Here is a 22,772-nt window from a genome sequence, read left to right on the forward strand (position 1 = left end):
TCTTATTAGGAAATACAAAGGATTGGTTATTTTTACAATTTGAGAATAAAACCTTTGAATATAAATTTTCTTTTTTTAATTTGTTGATTAGTTGCTAAATGATGGTATGCATAATATATAATATTTTTTTGGAAAATTAAAAAAAGGTGTATAAATTTTTAGTTTATATTTAGGAAAAATGGATAATAAATATAGTATGTGTAATAACTAGCTTTAAAAAAATATGAGGAAATATTAAATATACAGCTAGTTGCACATATTATATTCTTATGAAAAAAAATAATGCCCTTCTCTTCAATAGTTGTAAAAAATACTCGAAAAAATAAAAATAATAGTAATATAATAAAAAATAAATATAAAATAAATGAATTCACAAAATGATTGTGAAAAATATAAAATAAAACATTAAATTTTATTCTTAAAAAAGTATTTAATTTTTTTGACTTTAACTAAAATGCGTCAAGGGTATAAGGAGAATGAGAGTTTTCAATACAAATAATATTTTTTTGTTTACCTAAATTTGTTGCTCGATTTCTTTTGTTCTTTTTTTTATGTTATACAAACGTTAAGGGATATAAAATTATGAACATGACCATTTTCTTTAAATACATTTTTCTAGTATTTATTTATTTCTTTGTACAAATTAAATCAAATAATAAATCGAATATATATGCGTTAAATTATAACACAAATAAAACAAGCCGAACATTTTCCATATACTTTCCAGAGTATTCTATAAAAAAATGTCATCTTAAAAGTACGGAAAGGAGAGGAAATCGTTTCCAAAATTTGCATAAATTATGCAACTTAAGTGTAATAAATAAGAAGGCACAACATGGGACAAACCTTTCATTGCACACGCCATTAAATAAGAATGGCGACCAGACAAAAATAGAGAACAAACAGGAGAATGGAAACGAAGATGAAATAAATGAAACGGGAATAAATGTTTTGGAGAAAGAAAAAAAATACAGTAGGCAAATATACACACATGGATATAATGAAGAACAAAAAATACGAAAAAGCAAAATATTGATTATTGGACTAAATGGAGTAAGTAGTGAAATATGTAAAAATTTAATTATTTGTGGGGTGAATGAAATAGGTATATATGATAATGATATTTTAACTTTTGAAGATATAGACAACCTTTTTTTTTGCGATAATAAATTGATAAATAAAGAAAAAAAAAGCTTAGCATGTTTACAAAATTTGAAAAAATTAAATAATAATTGTAAAATAAAAGCTATTACAAATAATTTGTTTGATAATTTAAATGAATTGAATATTTATGACATAGTTGTGTCGGTAAACCAAAAAGAACAATTTAACATAAAATTAAATAATATATGTAGACTGAAAAAAAAAAAATTTATTGCTGTTAATACAGTTGGAATATTTGGAAGAATGTTTGTAGATTTTGGTGATTTTATTTTTTCAAATGCTGTTAATAATGAAAAGTATGTAATAAATAAAATTGAATTTAAAGACGAAGATATTATTATGCATTATTCGTCTAATTATGAGAATATTCATCTTAGTGGAAATGATATGGTAAATTTGTGTGCATTGGGCTTAAATAAAACTTTGAATATACAATGTAAAATAAAAAATATTTCCAAAAAAGAAAATAAAATTACAGTGTCAGTTTGTAACGGTTTTAATAAATATGTACAAATTCTGAATTGGATATTTAATAATAATTTTATGAAAATACTTTCCAAAATATTAACATACTTGAATATTTATTTTTTGTATAATATAAGGAAACACATTGAAAAAAAAAAAGTGGATAATATAAAAAAAAAATTTAATAAATATAAAATAAATAATAATGTAAGTATTAGAAAAATGCATGAACAAGTCAGGTTAAATTATGTTACTTTAGAAGACCATTTAAACAAAATTAAAAAAAAAATAAAAATTAATCAAATAATTCTTATTAATATGTTCTACAAATTGTTGAATTTAGTTTTAAATAATAAAAAAGGAAATGCAAACGATTTAAGTGATGAAGAAGTGTGCTTTTTATGTTATGATGAGATAGTAAGAGATAAAAAAGGATATGCTGGCATTAGGTGTAATTTAACTTCGGATGATTTTGAAAAGTTTAAAACTTTATGTCTAAAGAAAAAAAAAAATATGAATGTTCAGGTAATTAATGACTTTTTATCAACAGCTCATATTGAGCTACCACCATTTTCTATGTTTTGGGGATCTTTAGTAACTCAACAAATATTAAAAGGAGCTATGCATAAATTTAAGCCAATATATCAAACATTTCATTTTGATAAAAGAAGTTTAATTCCGTTTTCAAATATTTCAAAAAAATATTATGGAAAATATATGCACCAGCTAAATTTCTTTGGAAAAAAATATCAAAATTTTCTGAACAATTTGAATATTTTGCTTGTCGGGTCAGGTGCTTTAGGTTGCGAATTTTTAAAGCTGCTAGCTTTAATGGGTATTTCTTGTTCTCAAAAAAAAAGCAATACTAATGAAACAAAGGAAAATAAAAATGTAATGAAAAAATGTAGCAGACCAGGTTTTATTCGAATAGTTGATTATGACATTATTGAAGAGTCAAATCTGTCTAGACAATTTTTATTTACAGCTAATGATATAGGAAAATCAAAATGTCAAGTAGCTGCAGAAAATATAAAAAAAATAAATGAAGATATAAATTGTTTCCCTTTAAAAATGAAGATAGATGAGTCAATTTTGGATACTAAAAATTTTTATTTCAAAAATAGCGAAGAACTAAATAAAATATTTTATGACTGTTCAGGCAAAAAAAATCCTATGATTTGCATCCTGTGTTTGGATAATTTAAAAACAAGATATATATGTGACGAGTTTTGTTTAATAAATGCATTTCCAATAATTGAAGCTGGTATTGAAGGGATGAAGGGTAGTAGCCAAATAGTTATACCATTTTGTAGTGAAACATATTCTAATAATTATTATGATATGAATATGGATAACGAAAATAATACGAATTCATGTACAATCACATCATTTCCTAAAAATCATAAGCATGTTATAGAATTTAGTAAAGGTGTATATAATAATTACTTTTTCGATAATGTTTTAAAAATAAATAATTTTTTAAATAATCCGATATATTATATTGGTGAGTTGTGTAATTATGATAATATAAACAATTTATTGCACTTTTTTAAATTGACAAAAATATTTTTTAATAATAATTTAGATAAAAATGTGGAAAATTTATGGAATAATATTTTTGTTAACAATATTAATCATTTGTTAAGTTCTAAAGATGATGAAATAATTAAATATTTTGAAAGTCTTGAAAAATTACCTCAGCCTATTTATTTTAATAAAAAAAACAAAGATCATTTATTATTTTATAATTCTGCAATTACTGCTTTCAAAAAGGTGCTCAAGCGATATCTTAAAATATACCCCCAAATGATAAATACTGTCTTTTATTATAAAACTGAAGAAAATAATAAAAAAAACAAAGTAAATACCAAAGTGCCATTTGAAACTGCTTTAAAAACAATTGTCGAAAAAAATAATATTGACATAGATTTAAATAAATTATTTTACTTTTTGACGGTGATAAAAAAAAATACAAATTCTGAAATGTATTCAAGTATAAAAAATGAACTATATGATTTGTTTAATAATCCTGCATTTATTATGTCCTTAAAATATGTTCAAGAAAGGAAAAAAAAACAAGCACAAAGAAAAAACAAAGATATATCAATTGAGTCTAATGCTACCAAAAATGAAGAGGATACTAATTTTTTTATTCCGCTTACCTACAACTTAGAAGACAAAAATGATCTTAATTTACTTTTCAGTATAACTAATATTCGAAATACAAATTATAATTTTTCTAAGCTTGATATTTTAGAATTTTTTAAAATCAGTAACAATATTATTCCATCCATAATTACCGTAGTTTCAATGATTTCTTCTTTGGCTGCATTTGAACTTTATAAATTAGCTTTTTTTTTAAAAATGAAAAAAGCCAACAAAAATATTCAAAATTTTCCAATGATTAAAAAAAATAAAGAAAGCAACACAAAAAATTTAAACAAAGATGATACCAAAACAAATGGAAAATTGGAAGAAGGAAAAAAATATTTTTTTTCTAATTTATATTCCTTATTAAAGGATAAAATAAAGAATTGCAATTTTAATGACAAAAAATTGAGAGACTCATATATTTACATTCACAAAGATAAAGTATATGTAAAAAAAGGTGATAAAATTTTATTTTATTTTTTTGATATTAATTATGACGAATTCAGAAATATGTCAAAATTAATTAATAACCAGTATATAAATTTGGAAGACAATTTTTTAACTTCATCTCAGCTTAGCCAACCTTATGAAATGTCTTATGATAACTCATATTTATCGTTGTTAAAAAATGGAAAATTTTCAATATGGAATTATATTTATATAGACATATTTTATAAAGAAAAAAATTATTCGAGTGTAGAAGAAAATCAAAAATGGACACCACGTGTGTGCGGTTTTCCTCCTCACCTTTTTGAAAGTTATGATGAAATTTTACCTGAACAGGCAAGGAAAAAAGTGGAATTTTATTTAAAAAATATTAACGTACATGTGAAACAAATTCTAGAGAAGATAAGAAATTCCGGAGAACAAAAAAATAATGATAATAAAAATGGATCAAATGATAAGGTAGAAAAGGGAAGCAAAATTTCCAATGAATATATAAATATATTACTGAATGATATAGAACATATTTTAAATTGTTTAAAAAAAAAAAAAGAAAACAAAGCCAATACACATTTAATTAATAATATAAATGACGTTATAAATTATTTTATATATTTACAAAAAAAATTGAGAGCTATTGAAATTGGGGTTAACGTGATAAATAATCCCAATCAAGGAAAAGAAGTTTATATGAATATAAATAAAAAATATATTAACGAAATAAATACAAATTTAAAAAAATTTTACAATTTTATAGAAAAAACAAAAGAAGATTTACCATTGTTTTTTAATGTTAATGAAAATCAAAATGACATTACTTTAGATGATCTTATTACACATATTGAATTTTTATTTAATGTAACTATACAAACAATTGGAGTAAAAGATAAAGTCATTTATTCTAACTCAAAAATAGCAGATATAGGCTACTCACGTAATAATAGTTTGTATGACGTTATACAAAAATTATTTAAAACAACAGAAGACAAGCAAACATATATTTTCGATATTTTTGCAATTGATAATACTAATAAAAGTGAGATTGTTCTTCCAAGTGTGCAGGTAAATATGTATAAACTTGCCCATGAAAAGAAACATAAATAGTAAGTTTTATCGATCATGCCATTTTGTAGCTAGCTATATGCTAGTACCTCCATATTTTACACATGCTTATTTATTTTATTATGCATGTATGGCCTTATTTTGTTTCGTTATATATTTTTTTAATGTGTTTGTCTTTATTGTGCAAACTTTGCAATTTTTTTTAAACTTTAAAAAAATTTTCAAAACATTTAAAAAAATTTTTAATTTTAAGTATGCCAAATGAACAAGAAAAAATATGAAAATATAATACATAAATAAAAAGTATGAAAAAATAAATGGACAACCTCCATTTTTTACATTATGGAAATGGTCCTACATCATCAAGCCAAAGCATGTAACATTGGCTCGTTTGCCTATATAAAATTTTAAGTAGGAATTGAAAAAAAATTATATAACTTTTTTGGATGTAAAAAATCGTTTATAATAAAAGTCTTGTGTCAAAGCTGCTATAATAATAATAACAATAGTTAAGAATGAAAACCACATTAATGTATCATTTAATTTTTCACTTGATTTTTTTTCATTTTCTTCTGATGTTTTAATCCTTTTTAAATTTGAATGAAAATTTTTCATAGAATTTAGAATTTGTTTTAAAAAAACAGTTGCATCATTTAAATGCTCAGCCTTGGCTATGTTTGTATAATCTCTTGCTTCAACTCCATGTTTTATTTCAAAATAAACATCAATAACTTTGTTGGACTTATTATATGCACAAAATGAATAAGATGCGGAATAAAATGTTGTGAATGCTGTTTTTATATCATGTTCATCTATTGCTTCAAAAATAGGAAGTCTATCAAGAGCATTTATTTTTTTTTCATTAACATCCATATCATATATAAATACTGATACCACTGCTTCTTTGTCATGGGTCTTGAATTTTCCTACCACAAGGGTATCTTTACTTATTCTTTCTTTTATACATTTTGGAATATTTGGCTTTAAGGATATATATATTTGCAAACTATTAATTAAAGATATTTGAAATATTATTGCTACAAAAAATATAAGTAGTTTGTTAATTTTCGCCATTATTTTTTCATCCCCTTATAAAAAAATGTTTGCTTATTAGTCTTCCCTAGATTGTTATATATTTATCATATGTATAATGAAAACTAAAAAATATATCCACTATTTTTTATCTTAATTATGTACGGATTATTTTGAAAAAGTATTATAAAAGCGTAAAGCTACTTTATATGCTTCAGATATTTTTCATGTTAGTTATATTACTCTTGATCGAACTGAATATATACGAAAATCCATACTTTAAAAATGTGAGAAAATACTTTTATGTTTTCTTTTTACTAATATTTATAAACTTTTTTTTATTTATATAATTGGCTTTATCTTAATTTGTTATTATGTGTTACAGTTGCTATTTTATCATTTTTTTTTTTTTTTTTTTTTTTTTTTTGCCCTCTTAAATTTCCGGGATAATTAAAGGCGTACAGTATGGGTGGGGCATATAACGACTCGTCCTTGTGTTAATAAAAATATTTTTAACTGTTTAAAGTTCTATAATTTTATTTTTTTATAGTATTATTTATTATATGTATATATAGATATATTTATTCTTCCAAATTTGATGAATTATATGTATAAATATTGGAGAATACAAAAGATAATTCAAAAATAAACAAGTGGGTATGCCATATTTTATTATACATATTCACTATGGAAGAATAAAAATACGTTGTTATTCAAAGTGTCAAAAATAACGAATATTTAAAACTTTTTTCTAGCACTTTCTATATTTCCTCCTTTCATTACCCAACTTATGCCATTACTTTTTATTTCATTTTATTTAACTTTTTCGTTACCCCATTGTTCACAAAATGAGTTCAGCTTCAAGCATATGTAAAGATGATAATTTATCTCAAGACAAATCTGAAGCAGTTTCAAAATTAGTGGAAAATAAAGATATAGTATGTTCATGGTGTTTTGATACGTTGAAAAATAAATTAGAAAATAAAAAGTTTAATTTTGTTCCACCAATTATAAAATCTTTACATGAAAAAGGATTTAAGATTGCATTTTTTGTAAAATGGATGAAGTTAAATAATATAAAAGATATGGGATCTTATGAGTATGATGCATATGATTTAAAAGGTTGTATAGGATGTTTAAGTGAAATTGATTTGCTAGAGTTGCAATACTATAGTTTAGAAAGTTCGTTAAATGATACGCGATTTAGTCCAATCACATTAAAAGATTTGCCATATCTGATAGTTACAATTACTTATATATTTAATTTTGAAAAATGTGAACATGTTTATGATTGGGTTATTGGAAAACATGGAATAAAAATTAATTTTACAATTAACAATAGAAGATATTCATCAACATTTTTACCTGATGTTGCAACAGAACATAATTTCGATCATAAAACTACAATTTCTCATTTAATTAGAAAAGCAAATTATCGAGGCGTTATTAATGATGACCTTTTAAAAATTATTCAAACAGAAAGATATCAAGGAGTCAATTGCAGTCTAACATATAGCGATTACGAAAAAGTTAAGCAAGGATAAAGAGGGAAAAAAAATATATTTTTGTGTGTGCACGCATTGTTTTTTCTATCGTGTTCATATTTTTTCATACCATTTTCATATTTTTTCTACCATGTTCATATTTTTTCTACCATGTTCATATTTTTGTCCCCACTTTTTAATCGCTTGCATAGTGCTAATTTGTTAATACACTAACTTGCTAAATGCATATTTGTTGTTTTACTTTCATTTTTCCGTTACAACTTAACGTTACATTGCAGTTCCATGCGAAAGTTCATAACATAAGAAATGCATATTTTTTAAAAATGTATAATTGGGAATTCGTGTAAGCATTCCATTATATGAAATGTGCAATTCCCTTATGATATGGTCATTTAAATTGAAGGGAAAAAGCTGCTTTGCAATTTGTTTAGCTACCTATTTAGCTATCTATTATTTGGCTAGCTATTTATTTCTTTTTTATTGTGTAGAAAAAGTAATAAACACAATTACGAGGTTGACATAAATATTAGTAAACTCGGGTAGTGAGTAAATTCACACATACCATCATTTCTATAAAAATAGGTATACTCAAAATGGTTTACAATAATTAAAAAAAAATAATATAATATTTTAAAATTACTATTTATTTTTACATTATAATGGTTGAGGAACAAATTGATCGAAATAAAATAAAAAAATATTGTGCATATGTTAAAATGATATGATGTTGTTTTAGCTAAAACTGGATAATAGTAAAAAAAAAAAAAAAAAAAAAAAAATCGGAGAAAAATTGGAGAAAAAAAATGCTTAACCATCAATCGATGCTACATTTTTACATTAACAAGAATAGCTGAAAAAAAATAAAAAGGAAAAGTATATGAAAGTAAAAAAAAAAAAACACAGGAAGGGGTAACATACTATTGAGTATTATATTTTGATACATGGACAAAAGAAGTTTCTTGATATTATTTATATGAATGTAATTAAAAAAGAATTAAAGAATTTAATTGGGTATAGAAAATGGTTACATAATGTAAGATATATAGGAAGCCAAAAAAATATAGAACAGTGTTTGGATGGGATGAAAGCAAAAGGAAATAGTGTAAATATATTAAGCCTAGTAATAAGTAATAATAATTTGTGTTATTGTTTATTAAAAAATAAAAATATAAAAAAAATAGGTCTGATTAATATAAAAAAAGATAGTTATTCATATAATCCAAATTTTATAAGTTCACAAAAAGAAAAAAACAACAAGAGAGAAGATAATAATTTAAATTATAATTATGACAAAGGGGAAAGTCCTTTAAGTTTTAACATCAGAGAAATATTAACAGTTTTAAACTTTATTAAATTATATTCCAACAGACAAGATGGTACAAATATAGAACATGCTCAAGGACAGAATGAAACGAATACTTTAAACACACACAATGAAAATAGTATATTAACAAATGATAAATCGGAAAATTATCAAAAGGAAAGTAAAAATATGGAAGAAAAAAACAGTGATAATGTGAACCAACCAAGCAATAATAATAATAATGCAGAACAATGGGTTATAGGCATTGAAAAAATAAATGAAAAATATGAAACAAATAAAATAAAAGAAAAAATAATGTCTATTATAGTTTATTTTTTACAATCTATTTTTAAATGTAAAATAGTTTTTTTATGTCCAAAAGAAGCTCGAAAATATTTCAGCATAAAATGTAACCATACTTTAAATAATAGAGAAGAGACATATGCATTTATAAAAAATAAAATAAAAAATTTTCCAAGTGTTGAAAATAAAAATAGTAATATAAATTTTTTATTTAGTGATGCATATGTTATATCATTTTATACATATAGATATTATATCCATGATATCATAAAAAATAATAGACTGATTTTTAATTATTTAGAAAAAGAAGTTAAAAAAAATAAAAGCTTTAACCATATTTTACAAACCCTAAAAAGAACACAAAACGAGCAGAATAGGCTTGATTTAACTGATTTATTAAAAAACAAAATTAACAGAATAATTGAAAATGAGGCATACAAACTGGTTGATAAACATTTTGTTTAGTAATACTCCAAAAAATTGAAAAAAAAATGATAAAGCTTTATTCTTACAACACACCCTTGAACTTTTTCAATCGTGTGATCTCTTATTATTTAACTAAAAACAAACCGATATTTAAAGTTATTGTGCTTTGACAAATGTATATAGTCTTTTAACAAAATAAAAAAAAAAAAATGACAGAAAAGGGTAAACGACAAAGTAAGGCAAAAAAAAGTATAGTAAACCAAATGAACAAAATAAAGAGGTATATATTTGGCTAGTTAGCTAATTAATAGGGGGAAATAGAATGTAGAAACTTTGCAAAATGAAACTATGCAAGTCTATTCCCTTCTTAAAACCCCAATTATTAAAAACATAGAGAAATGGTGTAGCTTTCTAAACTTATTTAATATATTTCTTCGTGTCTGCGACATTAACAAGGGTCATGGCTAAGTCCGTTGGAGCGCAAGCTAAAAGTATAATACGATTTTCACTTGTATATAAAGAATGCATATTTAGAATATTTCGTTTATGTATGCATGCTATAAATTTAAGTGAAAAATCTAAAGAATATTCATTCTGATTAATGTTTTTATAATTTTTGTAAGACTCCTTTGAATTTGTAGCAATTGATGTTTCATTATTTGAAAGTGATGTAACATATTTTTCATCTTGCTTAGACATATTTATTTTATCTAAAAGCATATGAAACAATTTTTTATCTTGAAAATAAATTTGTTTATAATTAAGATAGTTATATTTAAACTTTAATGAAGATAAATAATATTGGCTAAAGTAATTATTATTTTTTTTCATTTGATTTGATAAATATGAATCTTCTATATCTATATAAATATTATCAAATAAATTTAAACCCATAATTGTTAATGCATTATAACCCTTAAAAATTAAACAGTAGCTATATTTTAAAGATGTAATAGTTTGCATATCATTATAAGGTTCATTATTTTGAATGTGATTATATTCTTTTGTAATTTGATTTAGATTTAAGAATAAGATTTGGCTAATTTGACTAAAGACACAATTATTTATTTTTACATTTTTTAAAAAAAATATATTTTTATTTTCATAATTGATTCCATAAACATAAATTGTATTATTACTTGAAAAAATAAATAAAAATTTTTCAACTAAGGATAGGAAAATATAAGTCCTATATATATTTTGTATACTTGTATTAAAGTCATTTATTATTGTAAAATTATTTAAATAACATTTTGAATCTTTAAAAAATAAATATATATTTTTCATATTATCTGAACAAGCTATTAATTTTTTATTACATTTTTTAAAGTTATAAAATATTCTATCTACTTCAATTTCTTCAATTATTTTTTTTTTTTCAACATTGTAAATACATAAATGATAGCTAAAATTGTTTTCAAAATATTTTAAACTTTCATTTATATTTTTTTTATTTTTGTTTACCTTTCCTTTCGCTTCTGTTTCTTCTACATTGTTGGTATTATCTAATTCGCTTTCTCCTTCACAACGTCTAGCTAATGAAACAACAATTTGATTATCATCTAAAAACATAAAACTATAGACTTTGTAAAAGTTCAATGCTGATACGTCATAATTATACAATTCCAATGTGTTGATATTGAAATAGTAAATACAAAATTTTATATTTGTTATGCATCCAAATTTTGTAAAACTTTTATTCATTCCATATTCTAGTATACGCTCATTGGGTTCATATACAATGTTGGCTATTAAGCTGTAGTTTCTTTCGTTTATTTGTGTTAGAGAGCTTACAGGTAGTTTGTCAATCCCATGTTCGCTTCTCTCGTCTTCTTCGCCATTTTCCTCACAATCAGCTTCTTCTTCTTCACCGGCTGGGGTGACACTTCCGTCCTCGAGCTCTTTGCTTTCGACTTTTGAAGTATCAGCTTGGGAAGAACTATGAATGTTATAGTGAATGCTGACTTTGTTAGAGTATATACAAAATACAGTTTTAAAGTTTGGAGAAAATAATATATTATTATTTTCATAATAATAATTTATAAGAAAATATTTTTTCATATTTTTATATGTATCATATAAACAATATGTTAAATCATCACTAACTGTTATTACTACATTATTTTGAAGATAAATAATTTTTTTAATATCAGACATATGGATAGAATGTTTATTTATGTATATCCATTTTTTATTTAATTTTTTCATTTTTTTAATTTTACTAATAAAAAATAAACTTTTTTGAAGTACTGTATTTTCTTCCTCTTCTATTTCTTCTCCCTCTTCTGCTTCGCTGTCACTACTTTCATCACTTGTGTAGTTGGATATGTCTGTTTCGTTTTTATTAAAACTTAATTCATATTTGATAACAAACCTATCTACTCCTGTTGTAAATAAATTGCTTTCATTAATATTTTTTGTTAATGCTGTTGCTTTGTAAGTATGATTATTAAAATGATATTTTATGGAATATGATTTATAATCGAAAATAATGAGAGAGCCATTATTATCTACTGATGCAACTTCATTAGTACGATATATATATATAACATCCCATATTATAGATTCGTTATTTATCCCTACATATTCACCTTCACATACTTTACTAACCATATTGTATTTATATATTTTAGATTGTGCACCTCCTATCAGTGCATAATGTTTATAATTACTGTATGCCTTTTCGATCGATAAAACGTCGTTATGTATATCTTTTTTTTTGCTTCGTTTTCGTTTCCTACTTTTAGATGCTCCTGCATCTGCGTCGTTATCACTTTGGCTGTCTTCTCCATTTTCATCTTCGTTTTCATCTTCATTTTCAACGTCATTTTCATCTTCGTTTTCAACTTCGTTGTCGGCTTTGGACAAGCCAAGATCCATCGTCCGCCTCCTTTTGTGGGCATTTTTGTAGCTAAACGTTTTCAAAAGGTATTTTCGCGATTTTAATATGTCAACAAAATAAAAGCAAGTTAACTTTTCTTTACATTTGAATTTATTTTTAATATAAATATTGAAGAGGTCCTCCTCATGTTTCTTTTTTTGTTTTGAAAAAAAATCAGTAGTTAGATTGTTGCAATATTCTTGAGAATTTTGAATAATTGCTTCTTCATCTGATTCATCCTTTTCGACATTATCTAATAAGTATGTAGAAAAATCTGTTGACATTTTTATATTTTCATAATTATTATTATTTCTTCCTTCGTATTCATCGTGTGATAATATGGTGTTATCTCTCACTGTTTCATCGTAAAATTTATCAAAACAATTGTATATTATATTAGTTTCATTTTTATATAAGTTATATAAATAAAAATAACCGTTTAAAGTAGTTAATCCAATATTTTGTAATGAGTTATCTAACTTACAAGAACTTATACTACCACTAGTATGAGTTGTATGAATAATCATTTTAAGTTTTAAATCATATATGTGTATACATCCAGATCTTGTAGTAACAATTAATAAATAATCTTCTAATTTATTATGTAAATACATATGTTTTTTTTTATTGCTTTTTTTACTTATCCATACAATCGATTTTATAGTTCCTTTATTATCAGATAAATCTGTTTTTAATAAAAAAATAAAATCTTTTCCATAAAATTGATATATATATATGATCCCAAAAGAATCACATATACTCATATATGACCTGCATGGTGACAAATCTATATTTACTATTTCTCTTTTTTCATTTTTATAAAATTTGAAATCAGTTAAACTTAGATGTACTTTGTTTGCATTTTTCGTCAACCCATTTAAATTATTTCCTGGATGACAATCATCCGTTTTTATACAATCAACTCCAATCATTTCACAATTCTTATATATCTATCTGCTTGTCCTTTATTTATACCACCATAAAGTAGTTATAACTATTATACCTTCGTAATTTATATGTATTATATATATATTTAATTTTTATTCTTTTTCGTTTTTATTTATCATTTTATATAAATATATGCTTGCATTTTAATTCTGAAAAATAAAAAAAAAAGTTATGTATAGCAATTGTTTTATACAACTGATACATAAAACATTGCTTATGTTATTTTCTTGTATTTTCCTTTTTTATAACATTATATTTATTTATTTAGCTATCTATATTTTTTTTATTTTTTTACAATTTTTAAACACCATTTTTGTAGGAAAAAAATCCGATATATTACAAATAATATAAAGCATATGTAATAAATAATAATAATAATATAGTATGTATTTTTTTTTATTAAATATATGCTATTCTTCCCGTTTTTACTCGCCACTTCAAAGTTAAAAAAAAATAAAAGTCGAAAGGAAGCAAAAGAAAAATAAACATATCCTTAATTCTGCAAATGTTTCAAATGTTTTTTATTTTTTCTTTTAAATTAAAAAAAATAATAAATAGGTTTACTACACTATACAATAGCGAATGGCAAGTTTATTACATTATATTTTAGTTTTTCATTTTTTTACAACATATATATATGTATATATTTTACAAAGTGCTTTAACAATAGCATAATTCAAGCAACATAATACATGTTTAAAATCAAAAAAAAGAAAATGTAAACAAAATATGAAAAATTTGAAAAAAGGCAAACAGTCTGCCTATTTTGTATTATTAATTCAAATGGTATAAAGGTCAACCTTAAAAAGAGAAAGGATATACAAAAAAGCGATTATGCATGTGCATACATATTTACTACAATAAGGTGATATGAATAGTAAAGCAAACAAATCCCCTATGAGGAGGGAAAATACAAAACATAAAACAACCCCTATGGGCATCATTGTATATGTAGCAGCAGAGGAGTAGCTATTCTGCTCGGCATTTTTCAGCATTTTTTTCGTAAATTTGCCACTTCCTCCTTCAACTCGAGTCTTGTTTATATATAACAGATTATACACATACATGCTTCCTATGTTAAGTCTTATTTATGTATGAACTTGGTTTGATCCGAGTTTGCATATGTTCAAATATATGAGTTATGGATTTATTTCCTAAGTATATATATGTCTCAAATTGTACTTGACAAAGTATACAAATGTTGACATAAAAAAATGGATAGATATTTATTATATTTAATTTAAAAGAATATCGTTTTAAATTAATCTCGGCCTCTTATTCGTCTAGCTAAATGTATGTCCTTAGGCATGAGGGTCACTCTGTTTGCATGTAGCGAACATAAATAGGCATCTTCAAATAAGCTAACTAAATATGCTTCCGAAGCAGTTTGAAGAGCTAGTAAAGCTTCTGGAGTATAACGAAATTGGCTATCTGGCAATTCATATAATTTTGTTATTTCTTTAACTACTCTTACAAATGGTATTTTAGGTATTAATAATTGAGTTGTTGCTTGATAAGCTCGAATTTCTTTTAATGCTAATACACCAGGTCTATATCTATGTGGTCTTCGAATACGATTTTTATTTAAACCTTTTTGTGTCATATTTCCTGAATTACTTTTATTATTTACATTTGTTGGTTTGGATCCAATTTGGTTATGTGCTGGTTTATTTACCATTGGATTATTTGCGAGCATATTAAACATATGCGTATGTGTGTTTATAGGGGTATGGTTAGTTACACTCTTTTTTGTCCTCGCCATTTTATTTGTATGATTTATAAGGTTTATATTTATCAATTAGTAGTGGGCGTACATGTGCATGCATATATATTCGTACTAATACGCTAGCTTATCTTATTGACATATGTTTTTAGCAAACATAAAATATATTATTTATAAAAGAATATACTATATTTTAATTAATTCCAAAACAAAAGTCAAAATATGAAAGTATAAAGAAAAACTTAATAAAATGATATGACAAAAGGGGAGGGTTATACATTTAATGGGTGTTTATGTGTTAGTAAAAATCAAATTTTATTTTCCCCATAAATGTATACAATATATTTTTTTCGCTTTTTCCTTTTTTATAGCGAATAATCTTTCAAAATTTAAAAAAAACAATTTTTATTTTTGCACATTTTTGGCAAACAAGGAAAAATATTCAAAATTGGTTAGTAAAATAAAAATATTTTTGCCATACAATAAAATAGTATATATATATGAAATAAAATAATATGATAAAAAATATTGCACTTTAATGAATGTTAAGTAATTTGAAACAGATTGAAATAATTTAAAATTACAAAAACTTATAAGTATTGTGTATTTTTTTTTTCACCTTTATTTTTTTATCATATTTTTTTATAATATATTATTTTTGATCTCTAAAAAATGATTATTCACAAAACAGTGTGTGGGTAAATATACTATGTAGTGGCTTTTCTATTTACAAAATATGATGTCATTCAATATACGATTTGAATAGTTATTGATTTAAACGTTTAAATAAATACAGACAGATATTGTGTATATGTATGCGCACATATGCGAATGGTAATTATTTCCAATTTTACATAAAGTTTTATAGTAACAAAAGTTCGATAAAATAATAGGAATTTTTTAACAACATATATACATTAGTTTGAAATACCACTATTATTTCACATTTTTAATCTTCAAATAAGTCAACGTTGTAGCTATCATTTTATTTTCTATAAACAAATATCGTTTAATAATTCCCCGCAGTAAATATTCATACATTTTATTTAACATAAATTTTGAAAAAAAAAAAAAAAATAGCTAGATAGCTATCTAGCTAAATAATATAATTTATTTGGAAACAACAAAATGAAGGAAATAAATTATGTGGCAAAGATAGGCATTTATTATTATACTGTTTGAAAGGGGTGTAACAAATAGGAAGTTGAAAAATCATTTTCTGCATTATCTATATTTATTCCGTTGGTATTATCATGTGATATATAAACATATTGTGGTTATTTTTATAAATATGCAACTTTTTTTTTTCTTTTCCCATGAAATAATATTTTAAAACTAATTAAATATAGCCAATCGGTTAAATATTAAAAATATTTTTAAAAAAAAAATTATTACTAAAAGGTCTTTCTTTTTTTTATTTTCCACTTTTCTACGTTAATATTGAAAAGATTAGTATGAAAATTATAAAAAAGGTTATATGATAAAATATAAATTTAGTATTAACAACTGAGTTGTGATAAAATACTATAATACATAATTGGAAAGAATAAATATAAAATAGCTTCATTGACATTTATATATAATATAACAATAGTAGGTATATAAAAATGCCAATCTCTTTAAACTGTGTTACTGAGGATGATTTAAACAAATTGGACGGAGGAGGGGTTGACCCTGTTTTATATAAGGGAGATGAAATTAAATTTATATATAATAAACTAAACTTAGGTATAGGAAAATTATATATCTTAGAAAAAAGAATAATATGGGTTCCAAATAAAGATGAGAATAATAAAAAAGAAAAAGTCACCGATTTTAAAGATATAACAACAAATAACATATATTTAAATCATTATGAAAAAAATAAAAGTTTTTATATGCATATTCTAAATGAAGTAAGTAACATTACTATAGACTCATCAAGCATTGCCCTACATGCAATTACATCAGATAAAAAAATATGGGATGAATCATGTGTATACATACAATTAAATACAGAAATGGATGGTACTGATATGGATGAAGATGAAATGGATGTTTATACAAAAGATAAAGGCAATTTAGAAAATGAAGCTAATGATGATTTAGAAATAAATAATTCGGATGATGAAGAAATACTTAACCATGAACCAATTACACTAGAAATATATCTCGTAGGAAAAAATAATATAGTCAATGATACGATATTTAAACAAATGAGTAACATGGAAAACACATTTAATGGAGATCAAAGTGACGATGGAGAATGGGAAGAAGACGACGAAGATGAAGACGAAGAAGAGGAAGAGAATGAAGACAATGAAGAGAATAAACCATGCGAAGATGGATAATTATCCGTGTCATATACATGGAAAGGCACACAGCAGTGTCTCATAAATTAGTAAAATGACTTTGTACAATCATAATGTTAAAAATTTGCAAATCAAATTGTAATGCATAATTTTACCCTTTTTTAATGTTATCATATGTTTGCATTATATGCACATGGTATATTTTTTTGTAACAACTTTCTGTTGTTATGCATGTGTATGCAAAGAAAAAAAATTCGTGTATTATTTTGCATATTTTTCCGTTGCAATATCAAGTTGCTTGAACTATTTTGTTAATTTATTTTCGAAAAACTAAAATATTTTTTTATAAAATTATAAATATAATTAATGATAAGCAAATTGGGCATAAGGATACACAGTTTTGTGTAAATAGGCTTAATGAATAATAGTATTTTTTTTGAGAAAAGACATAAGCATTTGTGTAAAATAAAATATTACTAACTCATGGTTATGAGTAGTCCTTAAAAGAAAAAAAATATGAATAAGAAAGGAAACGTAATGAAAAACGGTGTTTGCAACATAAAAATAGAAGGTAGCTAATAGCAGAGTATTATATAATACATATACATACACATGGTTACTTGCATGCCCATAATTTTATGTTTGTAAACATATAAATAAGCAACCTTTAAATTTTACAAAATTTTCATTTTCAATCTTATATTAATAATGTTGATAAGGTGTTATATTTTATTGAATGGATAGCTTAAATTATTTTTATTTTTATTATTATTTTTTTTTTATTCTTTTTTTTTTATTCTTTTTTTTTTTTTTTTTTAATAGCTGTGTGAGAACTAATTTAGGGCGAAGCGTAAAACGGGCTACATATAAGCAAACACAATTTAAGATGTAAACATAAAAACAAAATAATAATAAAAAAATAATTTAATCATTTAAGAAAAAATAAGTTATGGAGAAAAACGTGAAATGGATATACCCCAATTTTAATAAACTATTATTTGAAAAATAAAAATAATTTCATAAAACTGAAATATTCTGAACAGTCATATAAAAATTGTGTCAAATGTTAAAATGGTAATATAGCAAGAATAAAATTTTTTTTTTTTTTGCATAAACAGTATCACTAAATTAATAGGAGATTTTACAAAAGCATCGAAGGAATGCAAAAAAGAAGAAATAATGTAACTCCAGAATTGTGTAAACAGAAGATGGTAGGTGTGTCCTTTTGCTATTGTCGCAAGAATGAATATATTGAATAGAATAAAGTGGAATAAAAATTATAAGAATTGTTTTATAAATACAATAATAAAAAAACAACATTTTTCAAGCGGAGACATAAATTATGAAGTATTTGAAGGTGTAAACTGTTTTAATAAATTTGAAGAATTAGCAAATAAAAAAATTATATACAAAAAAGATTATAAAGATTATTTAAAATTATATAAATTATATAAGCCTAATAATACAAAACTAAGTATAGATAAAAATAACTATTTTAATTTCTCATTATGTTGGTCAATTCATGGGGGGAAAACCATATGTGTGTGTAATAACAATTCAGACGAAAATAAAAAAATAAAAATATTCACAAGCACAATAACCTCTTTAAGACAAAAATTAGAACAGGAAAATAAAAGAGATTGTAAAAATGGACACGATTTAGACGATAAACAAGAGAAAATAGTGAACTATCAAAAAGCAATTCTAAACAAAAACAAGGACAAAAAAGCCAGCAAAAACCTATGCAATGGTAAAAAGGAAGCAAAAAAATGGAAAGGCAAAATCAGCTATGCAAAATTAACAAAATTATGGGAACTATTTTTATATCATAAAGAAAAAAATAATATTAAAGAAGAGAAAACATATTTTGAAATTTTAAAAAAATTATTTTTAAAATATGAATTTTTTGAAAAAAATAAAAAAAATGATTTTCAATTTTTTGAAAATATATTAACTTCTCTATTATTAAAATCAAATATATTTATAAATGTTTTAAACAATTTGTATTCCATATTTTTTAATTCCTTATTATGTTCATCCTCTCCTCGTATGTTACAGAATAGTACGACTATCCAATCGATAAATGGCATTAGCAACAGTTCTAGCAAAACTGCTTTAAATAAAATTCCTGCTAGTGTGAGCAAAACCAATGATATAAGTCTCTACAAATGTGCAAACAAAACAAATATATATAATGAAAACGATGGAAATAAAAAAAGGACAGTAAAAGGCTCGGGCTTAAATGGAATAGAACGAGGAATTACAAATAGTGCACATTCTGATGGTTTACAAAAAATAGATGAAAAAGAAAAAATTCGAAGATATATATTAAATTATATATTTAATATGTATTATGAAAAATATATAGGATTAAAAAATTTATATAAAAGTTTTGATTTACAAGAATCATATAAATTAAAATATTGTTCAAAGGAAAATAATTTATTTAAATTTATATGTTTAGAAAATATTGATATTGAAAAAAAAAATATTATATTAATTAAATGCACAAATACAAATGGGCATTTATTTTTTCTAGGGATTGTTAAAAATGTAAGAAAAGTAAACGATTTTTGTGTACTATATATGGACATAAAAAAATATCAGTGTGATAATAAAGACATTGAATTTGTTGAAAATTATAAAGAAGATAATAATAATTTAAAACTATATGAAGAACAAGAGATTAGTGAAGAATATTTTGAATCATATTTTAGCCGAATTAAAGATAGACAAGAAAATTTAAATGATGAGCATTTAGAAAAAATAAAAAATTCATCGATATTTCAACAAAGTAATGATAACGAAAAAGAACTGATAACTTATGAAGGCATAACCTTATCAGTTCAACTAAATACAATAACTAATCGAATTAAATATTCTATTTTAAATATTTTTGAAAAAAAAAAAGAAAATGAATATTTAAATAATGAAGTTACTAAACTTTTATTAAATGATGACACTCGTGTAGACATTCATACATATTGTAATGATGAAGAGGGAATAATACAAAATCAAAAAAAAAAAAAAAAAAAAAATATTTTAAACAACTCAATGAGCTATACTTCCTTAATTCATCAAGCTGTAAACAGATATTTAGAAAGCCAAAAAAAATATATGCAATCTTACAACATTTTAAATGAAGAATTAATAAAACAAGATCCAATAATAAATAAATTATATAAACAATTAAAAAATAGTCCTCACGAATTTACAAAAATATGTGAATTTTATAAAAAATTTGATATATATCAAAAAAAAGTATTAAAGGATATCCTAGTCGATAGTGGCAATCCACCAATACATATAATTCACGGTAAAAAAAAAAATAGGCATATACAACATTTTTTTGAAATATTAATACCTAGTGTGTGTGCAAAATGTGGGTATACAAATATATGCATATATACTTTTTATAAAAAATATTTTTTTTCTGTGTAGGGGCACCAGGAAGCGGCAAAAGTGATCTCATCTCATTCCTGATTTATGTATTGAGCTTAGAAAAGAAGAACAACATATTTGTTGGAACTTGCAAACATATATCTGTAGAAAATATTAAAAAGAAGTTAATTAATTTGAATTTATGTTTAAATAAGAATGATAAAGAGAAAGCACTTAAACATCAGAAATCGGATATATATATAGATACAATATATCAAGCATTTAAAATAAAAGACAAAAAAATAAAGCATTTAATAATTGATGAAGCTTCAAGTTTATCAGAATATAATAGTTTAATTTGCTTAAATTTAAATATTAATTATATATATGCATTTGGTGATGATAAACAGTTAACATTTCATAGTATAATAAATGAAAAAAAAAGAAATGAAATAAATTATTATAGTATATTTGAAAAGTTAAAACAATATAAAAATATAAAATGCCATTATTTATTTACACAATATCGATTAATATTTCCAATATACTTATTTATATCTTTCTATTTTTATAATAATAAATTAATAGCTTCGAAAAAAATCGTTGACAATTTTGTAAAATCAAATCAGTCCAATTTTTTAAAGTTATTTAAAAATAGCCAAATGCCACAAAGCATGCAAAGCATGCAAAATATGCAGAATATGCAAAACAATTTATTCTCCTATTTCTCTATACCAATCTTATTTATTGACACCCACACTGAACAATTCAATCATGAAGTTTTCGAGCAAAAAGTAAATCAGTCATATATAAATCGGTTTGAAGCTTTGATTATTTTAAGACTTATACAAATTATATCTTTACCTAAGGCTAAACCAAATCTAGCTATCTTAACCCCATATATGAGCCAAAAAAATTACATACAAAAAATTTTACAAGAAGGGCTTTCAGAATATGAACAAAATGGTGGAAATGAAAAAAGCGAATCAAGCATATCCTTCAATATGAATTCGATGCCATTTGTTGAAGTTGAACATTTTACACAATCAATTCAGGATGAAAAAAAAAATTTATGTTTTATCAATTCTAATGAGTCAGCATTATATTCCAATGATGCAAATGTTTCAAACAAATTCGGAACTAATATATATAACACCTTATTTAATTATTCAAAAAATGTAAGCAATGAAAAAAGTAGTGGTCCAAATAAATTGTCTAACCTATTTAATATTCCCAACAAAAAAAACGAAGAACAGTATAATAATAACTTTTATAAAAATGTTCATACTATTGATAGTTATCAAGGATGTGAAAGCGATTTAATTATTATAAGTACCGTAAGATCAAATGAAAATTATTCTTTAGGATTTTTAAATGATGAGAAAAGAATGAATGTTTTATTAACACGTATGAAAAAAGGGATTATTATTATTGGTAATTCCAAAACTTTAAAAAATAATTTTTTTTGGAATGAATTTATATCATTCCTTGATTTTTTTAATTCTCGAAAATCTGTTTTTTCTTTACCAGCTTTGAAAGATATAAAGTAGTCAGGCATTTTTTTTATTAGCTTTCCAAATAGGCATAAAGCCTTAGGAAAAAAATAAAAATAAAAAATGTGTGCATAAACTTTTGCTTTCTATTATATATATCCGCTTTATTTTTTTTTGTAACATCATTTTATTCAACTTCT

The 22,772-nt window shown here is 23.4% G+C and overlaps 8 protein-coding genes across 8 annotated transcripts; 5 read left to right on the forward strand and 3 right to left on the reverse strand.

Annotated features, from left to right (window-relative positions):
• Nucleotides 1-582: 582 nt before the first annotated feature.
• Nucleotides 583-5,328, forward strand: PCHAS_1352500 (ubiquitin activating enzyme, putative; the record flags this gene model as incomplete). The annotated part of the gene is made up of 1 exon (XM_016799400.1): nucleotides 583-5,328. The coding sequence occupies one exon, from the start codon at nucleotides 583-585 to the stop codon at nucleotides 5,326-5,328; it is 4,746 nt and encodes a 1,581-aa protein (XP_016654694.1).
• Nucleotides 5,329-5,715: 387 nt separating this feature from the next.
• PCHAS_1352600 (transmembrane emp24 domain-containing protein, putative) lies at nucleotides 5,716-6,360 on the reverse strand (the record flags this gene model as incomplete). The annotated part of the gene is made up of 1 exon (XM_733213.2): nucleotides 5,716-6,360. The coding sequence occupies one exon, from the start codon at nucleotides 6,358-6,360 to the stop codon at nucleotides 5,716-5,718; it is 645 nt and encodes a 214-aa protein (XP_738306.2).
• Nucleotides 6,361-7,166: 806 nt separating this feature from the next.
• PCHAS_1352700 (conserved protein, unknown function) lies at nucleotides 7,167-7,862 on the forward strand (the record flags this gene model as incomplete). The annotated part of the gene is made up of 1 exon (XM_739844.1): nucleotides 7,167-7,862. One exon carries the CDS (start codon nucleotides 7,167-7,169, stop codon nucleotides 7,860-7,862), a length of 696 nt encoding a protein of 231 aa, XP_744937.1.
• Nucleotides 7,863-8,796: 934 nt separating this feature from the next.
• PCHAS_1352800 (conserved Plasmodium protein, unknown function) lies at nucleotides 8,797-9,894 on the forward strand (the record flags this gene model as incomplete). Its single annotated transcript, XM_731654.2, has 1 exon — nucleotides 8,797-9,894. One exon carries the CDS (start codon nucleotides 8,797-8,799, stop codon nucleotides 9,892-9,894), a length of 1,098 nt encoding a protein of 365 aa, XP_736747.2.
• Nucleotides 9,895-10,272: 378 nt separating this feature from the next.
• PCHAS_1352900 (U3 small nucleolar RNA-associated protein 4, putative) lies at nucleotides 10,273-13,668 on the reverse strand (the record flags this gene model as incomplete). The annotated part of the gene is made up of 1 exon (XM_738386.2): nucleotides 10,273-13,668. The coding sequence occupies one exon, from the start codon at nucleotides 13,666-13,668 to the stop codon at nucleotides 10,273-10,275; it is 3,396 nt and encodes a 1,131-aa protein (XP_743479.2).
• Nucleotides 13,669-14,945: 1,277 nt separating this feature from the next.
• On the reverse strand, nucleotides 14,946-15,446 carry PCHAS_1353000 (histone H3-like centromeric protein CSE4, putative; the record flags this gene model as incomplete). Its single annotated transcript, XM_738385.2, has 1 exon — nucleotides 14,946-15,446. The coding sequence occupies one exon, from the start codon at nucleotides 15,444-15,446 to the stop codon at nucleotides 14,946-14,948; it is 501 nt and encodes a 166-aa protein (XP_743478.1).
• Nucleotides 15,447-17,014: 1,568 nt separating this feature from the next.
• Nucleotides 17,015-17,737, forward strand: PCHAS_1353100 (Voldacs domain-containing protein, putative; the record flags this gene model as incomplete). Its single annotated transcript, XM_740431.1, has 1 exon — nucleotides 17,015-17,737. The coding sequence occupies one exon, from the start codon at nucleotides 17,015-17,017 to the stop codon at nucleotides 17,735-17,737; it is 723 nt and encodes a 240-aa protein (XP_745524.1).
• A 1,203-nt stretch (nucleotides 17,738-18,940) lies between these two features.
• PCHAS_1353200 (conserved Plasmodium protein, unknown function) lies at nucleotides 18,941-22,629 on the forward strand (the record flags this gene model as incomplete). The annotated part of the gene is made up of 2 exons (XM_016799402.1): nucleotides 18,941-21,014; nucleotides 21,140-22,629. The coding sequence occupies 2 exons, from the start codon at nucleotides 18,941-18,943 to the stop codon at nucleotides 22,627-22,629; spliced, it is 3,564 nt and encodes a 1,187-aa protein (XP_016654695.1).
• Nucleotides 22,630-22,772: the final 143 nt, after the last annotated feature.

The sequence above is a fragment of the Plasmodium chabaudi genome, assembly GCF_900002335.3.
Source record: "Plasmodium chabaudi chabaudi strain AS genome assembly, chromosome: 13".
NCBI lineage: Eukaryota > Apicomplexa > Aconoidasida > Haemosporida > Plasmodiidae > Plasmodium > Plasmodium chabaudi.